The sequence below is a fragment of the Empidonax traillii genome, unplaced genomic scaffold (genome assembly GCF_003031625.1).
Source record: "Empidonax traillii isolate 1590-97213 ecotype Southwest subspecies unplaced genomic scaffold, ASM303162v1 scaffold34:size3740991, whole genome shotgun sequence".
Lineage (NCBI taxonomy): Eukaryota > Metazoa > Chordata > Aves > Passeriformes > Tyrannidae > Empidonax > Empidonax traillii.
This window is the reverse complement of record NW_020955227.1, coordinates 3,501,474-3,513,130: the sequence shown is the minus strand read 5'-3', so window position 1 is coordinate 3,513,130 and position 11,657 is coordinate 3,501,474. Positions and strand designations below refer to the sequence as shown.

Below are 11,657 nucleotides of genomic sequence, written 5' to 3'. Positions count from 1 at the left end.
TCGTCCCATTTTCTTCCTCCCTCCCCCTTGCTGTGGTCAGGCTGCCAGGGCACCTCCTGACAGCCCTTTGTGTCACTGCTTTTCCTGGGGAACTTCTCTTCTTGTACTTCAGCTCTGCATCCTGAAAGCTTTCAAGGACAGCCTGTCCTGTGATCTGCAAAGGGTTAATGCCCCTCACGTTGCTCCCACTGCTATTCCCTTGTGGCTGGCCTGGTCCCTCCTGCATTGGAACTGGAGTGGTTTTTTCCTGGTCGGTGCACGCAGCTCATGACCAAAGAAATGCTGACAGAAATCCCCCAGAACATGCAAACTGAACTGAATTGAGCCTGGGAGGAAAAGGGTGTTTGAATAAATTCTTCTTTATGATCTAAACACTGCCTTCAGGTTTTACTCTGTACACGAATAAGTCTTTGCTCTCTAAGTAACACATCATATCCAGACAGGTTTTGCAGATTCCAAAGTACGGTGTTCCAAATGCATACAAACCTGCATTGGATCTGGCTCGACCACTCTTCCAGAATTTATTGTTTGAGTGTAATGGAAGTGGGCTCTCAACTGTGTGACAATTAATATCCCATTTTCTTCTCCTGGCACAGTAAAACAGCTTAAAAATCTTGATGTCTGAAAGCTGATGTATCAAGCCTGCTACGAGCTAACCCCCAGGAGAGGGTTTGCATTTTCTCTCTAGGTAACGTGCACACAAGAGCTTTGCCACAGCTTCCAGGAGCTGTGTCTGCACTTTCTGCCACAGACGTTGCAACATTTTCCTGTCATGTAATGTCAAGTCATGGGTAGTGAAACCATAAACATGAGGCTCAGGATTGGACCCTGCCTGTGGCAGCGCTCCCAGTTCTTGCAGCAAGCAGGTCTGCTGCTCAGCTTTTTGCTCTTATGTGTAAGAGCTGTCTGGTTTTCCCTCATAACAGATCTGTAATCTCTCCACATCACCATGATTCATGATTCAAACTTTCCCAGAGGGTCCCAGAGCAGTGCTGGAGGAGCCCAATATTTAACCACGGTGGTGGTGGCACTGAATCCCCAAATCAACCTTTCCTGTGTCCAGTTTAAAAAGTCTGAGCTCTGCAGTCCTCCATGCCCTACACACCTTTCATGTTGGATAGTCTGAATAAATCCTTGCCCCACAGCAGACTCATTATTATCAAGAGAACTGGGGAAAGGAGGTAAATAAGTAGGATAAGACAAAACATACGTAGAGCAGGCTATGAGACACCATAATAAGGATGTAACAGAGGAGGAAAGAGAAAGAAAAGAAGTCCTATTGCTGCTTCAGTAGAAAAGCCAGCATCAGTCTGAAGTGGCAAATCCACCTTTCTCAGGGCTGTGGAAGGCAATTATGATCCCTCTAAGCACAATGTGTTCCATGCCAAGGCTCTTCAGACATCCTCACATCGATGGTGACAGCGGATCCCTGCCCTGGCCAGCCAAGGGGTGACCATGGTTCATCCCAGGCAGAAGGACATGGCCCTGCTGGGCTGTTTGGTGCCAGCCTGTCTCTCTCCAGGGGTCCAGGGAGCTCCACTGTCACTCGCTGCCTGTCCATGAGTGCTTGGCAAGAGAGGCTGGATGCCTCCACCATCTGTGTGAAATCCTTCCAGCCATTTAGATTAAACGTTGACTGCAGTCAAATGTAGGGCTCCTGATGACCTGACATAGTCCATATGGAGTAGCTGCCACAGATAGTGACTGCCTTGACACTGATTAATCACTCCTTCTAGTAGCATATTTGTCCCTGGTTACTTGACACAGTTCTTCCCTAATAGCTTTTGAATAGTTCTGGGACATTCATACGACCTTGGCTTTGGGGAATAGCCCACCTGATGACACACATTACCTACTTCAGTGTAGGCTTGGCTGATTTTCATCAAGCTAACCTGGCCACTAGCTTTGGGGAGTTTTCTTTCCCCTGTGCACACCAATCTCAGCCCTTTTCTGCAAAGAGAACCACTTAGGTTGGGTTCTGTTTGGTTTAGGTGCCACCATTTGCAACGGGCTGGGCTTGGTCTCTGCAGTGTAGGGACTGTGATTCCACCTCCACATCCTTCCTTGACACTCACAGTCACAGGCATGACAAGCAATCTGCATTGCTGATGCTCCTTGGTCTGGAACTAGCAGTTAAATAATCTGTATCTGGAGTCAATCACTTCTCAGACAGAGCCTTGACACTGTCTGACACCCCAGACTAAATGTGGAGTTTCTCAGTCTGAACATCATTCTCTTCTTCAGAGCTGAGAGATCCAGAAGCAAAGGCAGGAGGTCTTCTAGGCTGATTTGCCATCCTTGTGGCTGCCCCATCCTTGGCAGAGTTCCAGGCCAGGTTGGACAGGGCTCGGAGCAACCTGGTCCAGGGGAATTTGTCCCTGCCCGTGGCAGGGAGAAGAATAAAATGGTCTTTAAAGTCCCTTCCAGCCCAGGCCATTCTGTGATTCTATGATTCTATTTTTAGATCCACTTCACTTGAGGAAGCATCACAAGTGAGAGTTACAGGCATCAAGGTGCTCTAGGACCTGTTCTGATGAAATCAGCTCCCTCCCCATCCACAGTGCAGGGTTTGATCCAGCACTGTCTCTGCCTGGGCCTACCAGGTCAGACAGGGGTTGCTGTTCAAAGCAGTGACTCACCAGTTCCAGGAACCAATGTATTTGTGGAATGTGCAGCAAAAAGATCTTAAGCCATTTTCAGATTCTCCCCCCCCCCCCCCCAGTTTTCCTTGTAATTTATATAAATTGTTTTTCCCAGCAGAATGGAGTTAATACTGTTAATACTGTTAAATTTGTGAGACATTTCCTTTTGCTTTTTCACTCTGCTTTCAGAGCTAGATTTTGTGAGTGTAAGACTGGTGGTGTGTCAGCTGAACCTGAGAGCAGTGCTGGATCAGCTGGTGCAGCCTGAGCTTCTCCACTACTTTTGGAAGCTCTTGTGTTGCTCCTCATCTTTAGCTCCACAAGCACTGCCTGCACTGTGTGAGTGCCAGCATCTCAGGAATGCTCTCTCCCATCTGATCCATGACTCTCTCCCATCTGATCCATGACTCACCACCAAATAGTTGTTGCATATGGTACTTTCACTTAAAATAAGATGTGCTTTGTTTAATCTTGAAATAGTTCGTGCCATGTTCCTCACCCTCCGTTTGCAGATAGAGATGGGATGACTCCTGAGGCAGATAGAGCCTCTCTGCTGGGTAATAGCTGTTGATCTACCTGTGCTACAGGGCTAACTGTGACCTTGAAATTACCCTAGATACATTCAGTCCTCTCTGTTTTCATGGCTGTCACCAGTTGTCTTGTGCAAGCTAACTTTTCCTTTTGGCTGGACTTTTCACAGATTATTTTCCATTAATATAAGCAAGCATAAGATGTTTTGTCAGTCCAGCTACGTTGTGGCTGTCTTAGGCTGTGTAATACCTTGCTTGAGATCACAGAGGCTGTATACACACTGTCTGCTGTCGTGTTACTTATATTATAATAATGTTCAGGAGAACAAAGATTACTCAGGCATTCACAGATTCTCTGTAACACCTTCTTGCTAAGAGGTCTTTGATGATCCCACCAGCAAATTGCCAGCCCAGTGAATCATGTTTCATTTTAGATGTTATTCTTGTCACTTTAAAGGATTCCGAGTAATACTTTTGTTTCTTGTCAACCAAAAGAGACCATTAAATGGACATTATGGCTTCCTACAGTCCTGGCACATTGCTGTGTGCAGGACTATGTGTGAGGAACACGGAATTAACCAGCACTGACTTTCTGAACTGGTTTGATTTGCTCACTTCCATGTTTTCTGCTTGTGCCCCATCCCTTGCAGTGTCTGTAAGATTTGTCCTTGAACAAATTATCATGTGTGTTGTGGAACTGTCCCTTGTGATAGAGGCAGCACATCCTTTGAACGTCCTTCAAGCTGTACTTTCCCCCTGACCTCTGAGCGTGGCTGTGGGATGGGTTTTGTGATGCTCCCAAACTCTTCAGCATCTTCAGTAAGTCTCCATTGAAATGGTAATTTCTAGAGCACACTTCAGGCTCATCTCAGCTTTAGATAAAAATTAAATGTGGATTGCTTCATTCCGCATATTGAATACTAAAGGATGCGCTCATTTGTTCTCTCTGCAGACACATGATGCTCTGCCAATTTCCTTAATCCAGGCACAGAAGCAGCCAGCAATTGTTTCCATTCACTTTTGATTCCATCTGTAAAAGGAAATACCTGCAATCACCAGAGGCTTTTCAGAACAGGGATTTTGTAGAACTTGTCCAATTTCAACAAACTTTTTGTCTGCTGGCTTAATGGGCACTATCTGGCTGCACATCAGGGTGTCGGTTTTAGTTCCCATTGTGCTGCCATGTGTTTTTCATCGCAGAGATCATCAGTTATTTTAGGATTTCCCCATCTCTCTCTGGCTCACTACTGACCTGACAAAGTCAACCCCCTCTTCTCCCCCGAAATATTTTAAACTTTTCTTTAGGAGTGGATTGTTCAGTGGACTGACATCATAGCTTATAACTAATATTAATTTTCACAGACTTTCATGAGTAGTCACTCTTTATTCCATCTGCTTCTAGACTAATATCTCACCTTTCTCTCACATTTTTGCCACTTCTCTGTGTGGTGTTAATAATACCCATCAACCCTATGGCTGGATCCCCAGTAACATTTCTTAGTTATCTACAGGAAGACAGGAGTAGATACATGAATGCACCACCATTTATCAGAGTAAACAAAGGCAGGGAACTTCATCAGAAGGCTCACAGCTGACTTAATATTGCCAACTGAGAGGTTTTACAAAGCTTTTTTTTCAGAAACAATAGCTGTGTCTGCACTGGAAATTCAGGATGATACTGAAATGGACTTGCTTTTGTAGCCAGCCATCAAACACAGATTAAGGCATGACTAGGGAACAGCTCTAAGCCCAGTTGGGGGATTTGTGCCTTTCCCTTCTGCTGCCCCCAGCAACCACTCTACCGTGGGAAGAGTGAGGAGGGGTGTGATGTGTGTGACCACAACTCTGACCACTGTGAATCTGCAGTATTTACTCCTTGTGCCTGGCCATGCTCCTGCAATAATTGTAATAAAGATCCAACCAGATGGATAAAATCTGGCTGCATGTTCAGAAGAGCTCAGCCAGAGATAAACCTGTGCTTACCTGGCTTAGGAAGACCTGTGCCACAGCTGTGCATTTCACTGCTTACCAGTGTGGTGAAGCCATGAGCATGGCAGGGGTACAAAGGCAGAGAGTTATTCTCTATATCCAGTGCATCTGAATTATGGGATGTGGGGCATGGCCTTCCCGAAACTGTGTTCAGAATTTCATGAAATATTCCCTATTTTTACCCATTTGACCCTAAACAGAGGCAACAAACTCAAGTGACAGTGAGGCAACCCACATCCTCTTTAATTTCTAGCCCAAACTATGTGTCATTACTTCCTTTTTTTCTTGATTTTTTTTTAAATTTTTTAAACAACAATTTCAAGAAGAGCAACTAGCTTGGAGTGTCTCTAGAAACCAGGCAGAGACCAGTTTCACTTCCCTTCTTTTTCTCTGCCACTCTCAGCGACGTGCAGTGAGAAGCGGGAGTGGTGAAACACAACGCTTGGCACCACGGCAGGTTTCTCGCTCCAGGTCTGTGAATGATATCCATGCTGCTTTCTCCTGCACTCCTGGCCTCCTGAAGATGCCCAGGAGAGGAACCCTTCCCCTGTGGATGCTCCTGGTGCTGCTGCAGCTGGCACTTGTCCCATCTCCGCTGGCAGGCTGCCTCCTCAATCCCTGTTTGGAGGTACGTGAGCTCTAAGCGAGCACCAAATCCTTCTGTTTCTCTGGTGCACCTTTTCCCTCTGCTCGGGAGATCTGTGCATCAAGCCTGCTGCCTGGTCTGTTGTCTTATGAAAGCCCATCTTTTTTTTTCCCACGGTTGTTACCAAGGCAATTGAAGTATTTGAAGTAAGTGCTGGTCTTAAAAACATCTGAGAACCAGAACCAGCAGCATTAACCTTTTCTTCTTGCTGGCTTTCTGTACCTCTGAGGGTGTTGCAGTGCAGTTAGTGTAATAGATTATGCTTCTCTTGGAAAAGATCCCAACCTTGTCTCTGATTTGTGTAAAATACAATATTTTTGCCTGATTTATGCAGTGGGATGATTTCACCAGAGTCCCAAGTAGCGGACACTAAGTGACTGCCTTTTGCAAAGTTTCACTGACAATTATTACTTACAGAACAACTTTGGGTTGGGCTGCTTGGTCATCTGCAGGATAACAGAGTTGAGAGCTGAGCCTGGACATCCAATGGATCTGCACATGTTTGTCTTGCTGGCTCTCTCCAAGGTTGCTGCTGGTTCATCTGTAGCCTCAAGGAACACTGTCCTGCAGTTTTGCACCTGCTTCAGTCAGCAAGAAATGTAGCTCTTCCTGGGGAGCAGGACTGGTCCTATCAAAAATGGGAAAGATGCTCAGGATATATAAGATTATTTCCTAAAACCCAGGGTTCAGAAATTAACTGCAAGGTTGGTCATTCTGCTCCTGCTTTCCTGACAGTGCAGTTTTCTGGCACTTCATGAAGAGCAGATGTTGACCCTGATTGGATCTACCACTGTTACAGGTCATCCCTAACACAACTTTCAGATGCACTGGACTGAACATCTCTGGAGTTCCTCCTGGAGTCCCAAATACCACCCAGAACTTAGATCTTAGTTTCAGCAATCTGAAGTCACTGAGGTCAAATTATTTTTCGTCAGTCCCTGAACTGCAACTTCTGGATCTTTCAAGGTAATGAGCTCTTTTATGTGGATACTGGTTAATCTTGCTCCACCAGCTAGGCTGTTTTGGTACCTGTGTTGGGGTCTAATTGTCTTAGCTGTTCATTTTTTTTGCTTATGACTTTGTCCCTGTGTCTGTCACTTTGCACATCCCCATGGTGAAGTGATGTGCAGCTTTTAGTCCAGTTACGGAGTGCACACCCTCCACGCAGAGCTGGGTCTGTCAGTCTGATCTTGTAGGTTGAGATGTGAGAAGGAGGAGGAAGATGTTTTACTTGTCTCTGAACAAGAAAAATGTCAGACTTTTCACTGTTACAAAAACTCTGAAGTGGAACATCTTGGGTGAGCTGTTTTTCTAATCACAGTTTAAAAAAAAAAAAAAAACAAAACAAAACAACAAAAAAACCACAACCCAAGATGAAGGTACATTCATTTTCTAAAAAGCTGTTTTAAAATATCAACATATTCTCTTTTCCCTTCTCCTCACATACCTGGGGGAGGAGATGGAGGAGGCTTATTAGCAAATTTGAATTGATGTATAATTTCCATTGACTTGAGACAACAGTTTCTCTGGGTAAATTGTTTCACTGAAAAATGTCACTCAGTTCCATCACAGCTCCAGCTCCAAAGTGGCTGAGTGGCAGAGCACGTTTGCTGTAAGACACTGGCTGGATTATAACCTAATTTTGCTGAATTTGTTGCAAAATGCCTTTGGGTCTCACATTCTAGATCTTTCCCCATGAAACCAGAGGTGGCCACTCTCCTTTTCTCCTCTTCCCTGAGCAGAACTGCTGACAGAGCTGTGAGCTTTGCCACAGCTGCATCTCTCTGGTGCCAGTGGGACTGCCCAGATGTGGCTAAGGTGACAGTTCTGAAGGCTGTGAGGGTGCAAGATCTAAGGGAAGGCTGTATCTGGATGGCTGTACCATCAGTGATGGTCATCACAAAGTCCCTTTGGCCTAAAGGGAAAGTCAGAATTCTTCTTTCCTGATGCCTGCATGAACTTTTGACCTTCACCATGGCTCAAGGTCTCTTGCTTTGCCGCTGAACTTCAGATTAGAGAGGGAGGAGGAGGTGAGAGGAGGTCTCCTGCTGTGGAAAGGTTCCATTTGCACATCCAGGAGTGCTGGCTCTGCCCAGCACATCAAAGCCAAACCAACTCCCAGCACAAGGATGAGAATTTTACACCAGCACTTAGTGCTGCAGCATTAGTAAACATGAGAGGGACAGTGTTTCATACACTTTTATTCTCTTTTCTTGCCCAACAGGTGCCACCTCCATACAATAGAAGATAATTCCTTTAAGGACCTTTATAGACTTTCCACCCTAATTTTAACTGCCAATTCCCTCCAGTACCTGGGGACAGCAGCCTTCTATGGCTTAACAGCTCTGAAAAAACTAGTACTGGTGGAAACCAACATAACCTCTGTGACTGACCTGCCCATTGGACACTTGCATACACTGCAGGAGCTGAATTTGGGCCACAACAACATCACTTCATTGAAGCTTCCCAAGTATTTCACCAACCTGACCTCTCTCAGGCACCTGAGCTTTTCCTCTAACAAGATCACATATATCTCCAAGGGAGACCTTGATGCCCTGAGGGAAGGGAACAGGCTCAACCTCACGCTGGTGCTTTCCTTGAATAAGATAAAATCCATAGAGCCAAGGTCCTTTGCAAGGATTCACCTCGGTGAGCTGGTTCTGAGGTCCTCTTTTGAGAACTTCAACGAGATGCACACTTCTCTTCAAGGCCTGACTGACTTACAGGTCAAAAGACTAACAGTTGGAGAATTCAGAAACAATCGTAGACTGGAAGACTTTGAGAGAGGACTCTTGAGTGGACTGTGCCAGGTCCAGATGCAAGAGTTTGTCCTAATCTCTTTCAAGAAATTTGAGAGTAACACAGACACCCTTTTTGACTGCACAGGCAACGTCTCCACTATTCGCTTGGTGAACCTGGAACTTGAAAAGATATCAGAGGTTCCCGTGTCACCCCAAGTGAAACAGCTGGAGTGCAAGAACTGCGAGTTTGAGGAAGTGCCTGCCGTGAAGCTGTCACATTTCAAGCAGCTGAGAGTGCTTCGTATTACCAAGAGCAGATCCCTCATAAGATTTGAGCAGAAATTTAGGGATCTAAGTGAGCTGGAGGTCGTAGATTTGAGTGAGAATCGCCTCACCTTCAGTGGCTGCTGTTCCCGTCTGTTTCGCAATTGTTCCAGTTTGAAACACTTGAACCTAAGCTTCAATGCTGACATCAGATTGACTGGAGATTTCAGAAATATTAAGAATTTGTTGTCTTTGGACCTTCAGCACACAAAATTATCTGGTCCTGGCTCCTACCCTGTCTTCCTCTTCCTTCAGAAACTCATTTACCTCGACATTTCCCACACCAAAACTCACGTTAAATCTCAGTGCACGTTTTGTGGCTTGAACTCTTTGCAAGTGTTGAAGATGTCAGGAAACTCCTTCGAGAACAACAGGCTGACCAACAACTTCAAAAACCTAACTCACCTCCATACCTTGGATATTTCAAGTTGCATGCTAGTACAGGTGAATCAAAGTACATTTGATGCCCTCTCTGAACTAAGAGAGATAAATATCAGCAACAATAAGCTCCTGACCTTAGATCCTGGAGTCTACCGGCCTCTCCAAGCCCTCAGAGTCCTGGATTTCAGCAACAACCAGCTGACTGTTCTGTTGGACTCAGACCTGGAAATCCTACCTGACAACCTGGTCCTGTTAGACATCTCTCAAAACCTGTTTGACTGCTCTTGTGCACACCTGAACTTTCTGAAATGGGTCAAGGAAAAGCAGGAGCTGCTGCAGAACAAGGAGCTGATGATATGCCACATGCCTGCAGGCGTGAAGAACGTGAGCCTGTCAAGCTTCGACCTGTCCTCCTGCCACCTCAGTGCAAGCAAAGTGTCCTTCACAGTGATCATGTTGCTTGCTGCAGTGGTGCTTGTCTGCCTGATTTACAGGTACTACTTCCAGCTCTACTACTCACTGGTGCTGCTCAGTGGGTGCAAACACTCTGCAGAAAGGGGTAACACCTATGATGCCTTTGTTATCCACTCCAGCAAGGACCAGGAATGGGTGATAAAAGAGCTGGTGGAACCCTTAGAAGGAGGAACACCTCCCTTCCACCTGTGTCTGTCCTGCAGGGATTTCCTCCCGGGGGTGCCCATTGTCACCAATATCATTGAAGAAGGTTTTCTCAGCAGCAGAAATGTCATAGCAGTCATCTCTACCAACTTTCTGGAAAGTAAGTGGTGTAGCTTTGAGTTTGACGTTGCCCAGTCCTGGCAGCTTGTTGAGGGAAAGGCTGGAATCATCATGATTGTACTCGAAGAGGTGAACAAGGCCTTGCTGAGGCAGCGGCTGGGGCTGTCCCGATACCTGAAGAGGAACACCTACCTGGAGTGGAAAAACAAGGAAATGAGCAAGCACATCTTCTGGAGGCAGCTGACAGGAGTCCTGCTAGAAGGCAAAGACTGGAATAATGAGGAGGCAAATCTCATGTGAAGAGAAAGAGTGATCCCTCCTCTCCTGTCTCCTGTCCTGGCCTCGGCTGATGGATGGCGCTCAGAAGTTGGTTCTTCTGTTGCTGCTCAGAGTCAGAGGGAGCAGATGGAGGCACTGCAAAAGCACTACAGAAATACCTGCCTTGCTGGCCACCCTTTCCTGAGGGAACTTGCCAGCTAAGGAGTGACAAGAGCCAGAAGAGCTGTCCCTGCCTGAGCTCCATGTTTGTCCATGGCTGTCAACCAAAGCTGGTCCAGCAATACACCCAGGTGTGGTGGGTCAGTGAGCAGACTGACTGCTCTTACTGTCCTTTGCCTACCTCAGAAACTGGATTTGGGTCCTGAGACCATTTATGCAGCAGAACTTCTTCAGGTTCTGCTGCTTTGAGTTGACCCCAGGATCTCCAGGGTAGAGTAAAGATACAGGATTCTTGGCTCTAAAAATGGTGAGAAACAGAAAAAAGGTTTGAATTCAGAAAGTCTTATGTCTGCCACTGTGAGTCAGGGGGAAAACCCTCCAGAGAGCAGTGGGGTGTCCTACAGCACAGACCACATGGCAGCTACTCAGTGGAGCTGAGCAGTTATGTCATCAGGGAGGAGGGAGGTTTCCACTGAGGGAAATTTCCCCAACTTGTTTCTTTTAGTTTGTTTTAGACCAAGACCAAATATTGAAACTATCACCTGAAACTCTTATTTATGTCCAGACTGTATAGCATTTGAGAGTGGTTTGAGGGCTTCTTGTGGGATCCAAAAATCAGTGGGACCAGAAGAAGCCATAGAAATGTTTAACACCTTTTTTTAAGTCATATATTTCTTTGCTCTAACTGCTTCACCTCCTCCAGGGTTTTCTGGATAGACTGTGTGGGACGGCCCTCTGTGAATGAGACTGAGACTGAGACTGAGCCTGAGCAAAGTGGTTTTGATGTTTAGACACAGCCAGTTCTAGAATAAGCTTTTCCACTCTTTGGACCAGCCTTAATTCACTGTTGGAAGGTGCTGTAGGAGCCTCCATGATTTGAAATGGACTTCAAACCAGCATGAGTGCTCAGCCTTTCCCAGGATTCGGCTGCTACCTGGAACAGAGGCTGTGCTTTTGTTTCACTGAGAACGTGCCTGACATTTTACAGGGAGAAAAGATAGAGGAGAAAAGTCTGGGTTAGCTAAACTAAATGCATCCCAGCACTGTCCTGAATAAAGAGAAGGAAAGTCTAAATGCCACCAAATCATATTGCAGAGCATTCCACCCATGTGTCGGATATTGGATAGTGCAGGAGTATTGCTCTCTGTTTACCAAAGGCTTTGGTTGGGATTAATCACTAAATTACTCTAGTTTTAAACTTGCAAATCCTTCTATAATCAATGATGTT

At 45.8% G+C, this 11,657-nt stretch overlaps 1 protein-coding gene across 2 annotated transcripts; it reads left to right on the top strand.

The window, feature by feature from the left end:
* The first annotated feature begins 5,557 nt into the window (after positions 1-5,557).
* TLR4 (toll like receptor 4) lies at positions 5,558-11,367 on the top strand. Of its 2 annotated transcripts, XM_027877866.1 has the most exons (3): positions 5,558-5,789; positions 6,607-6,773; positions 8,032-11,367. In XM_027877866.1, the coding sequence occupies exons 1-3, from the start codon at positions 5,685-5,687 to the stop codon at positions 10,289-10,291; spliced, it is 2,532 nt and encodes an 843-aa protein (XP_027733667.1). In that variant the 5' UTR covers positions 5,558-5,684; the 3' UTR covers positions 10,292-11,367. The 2 variants fall into 2 exon arrangements, with proteins under 2 accessions (XP_027733667.1, XP_027733666.1); XM_027877865.1 differs by lacking the exons at positions 5,558-5,789; positions 6,607-6,773 and adding an exon at positions 7,578-7,625.
* The last annotated feature ends 290 nt before the right edge of the window (positions 11,368-11,657 follow it).

Excerpts from the sequence above, each read along its gene's own strand:
- TLR4 (XM_027877866.1), top strand. The coding sequence starts at position 5,685 with ATGCCCAGGAGAGGAACCCTTCCCCTGTGGATGCTCCTGGTGCTGCTG. Across the intron at positions 5,790-6,606 it reads TCCTCAATCCCTGTTTGGAG|GTCATCCCTAACACAACTTT; the intron begins GTACGTGAGCTC and ends CCACTGTTACAG. Across the intron at positions 6,774-8,031 it reads CAACTTCTGGATCTTTCAAG|GTGCCACCTCCATACAATAG; the intron begins GTAATGAGCTCT and ends CTTGCCCAACAG.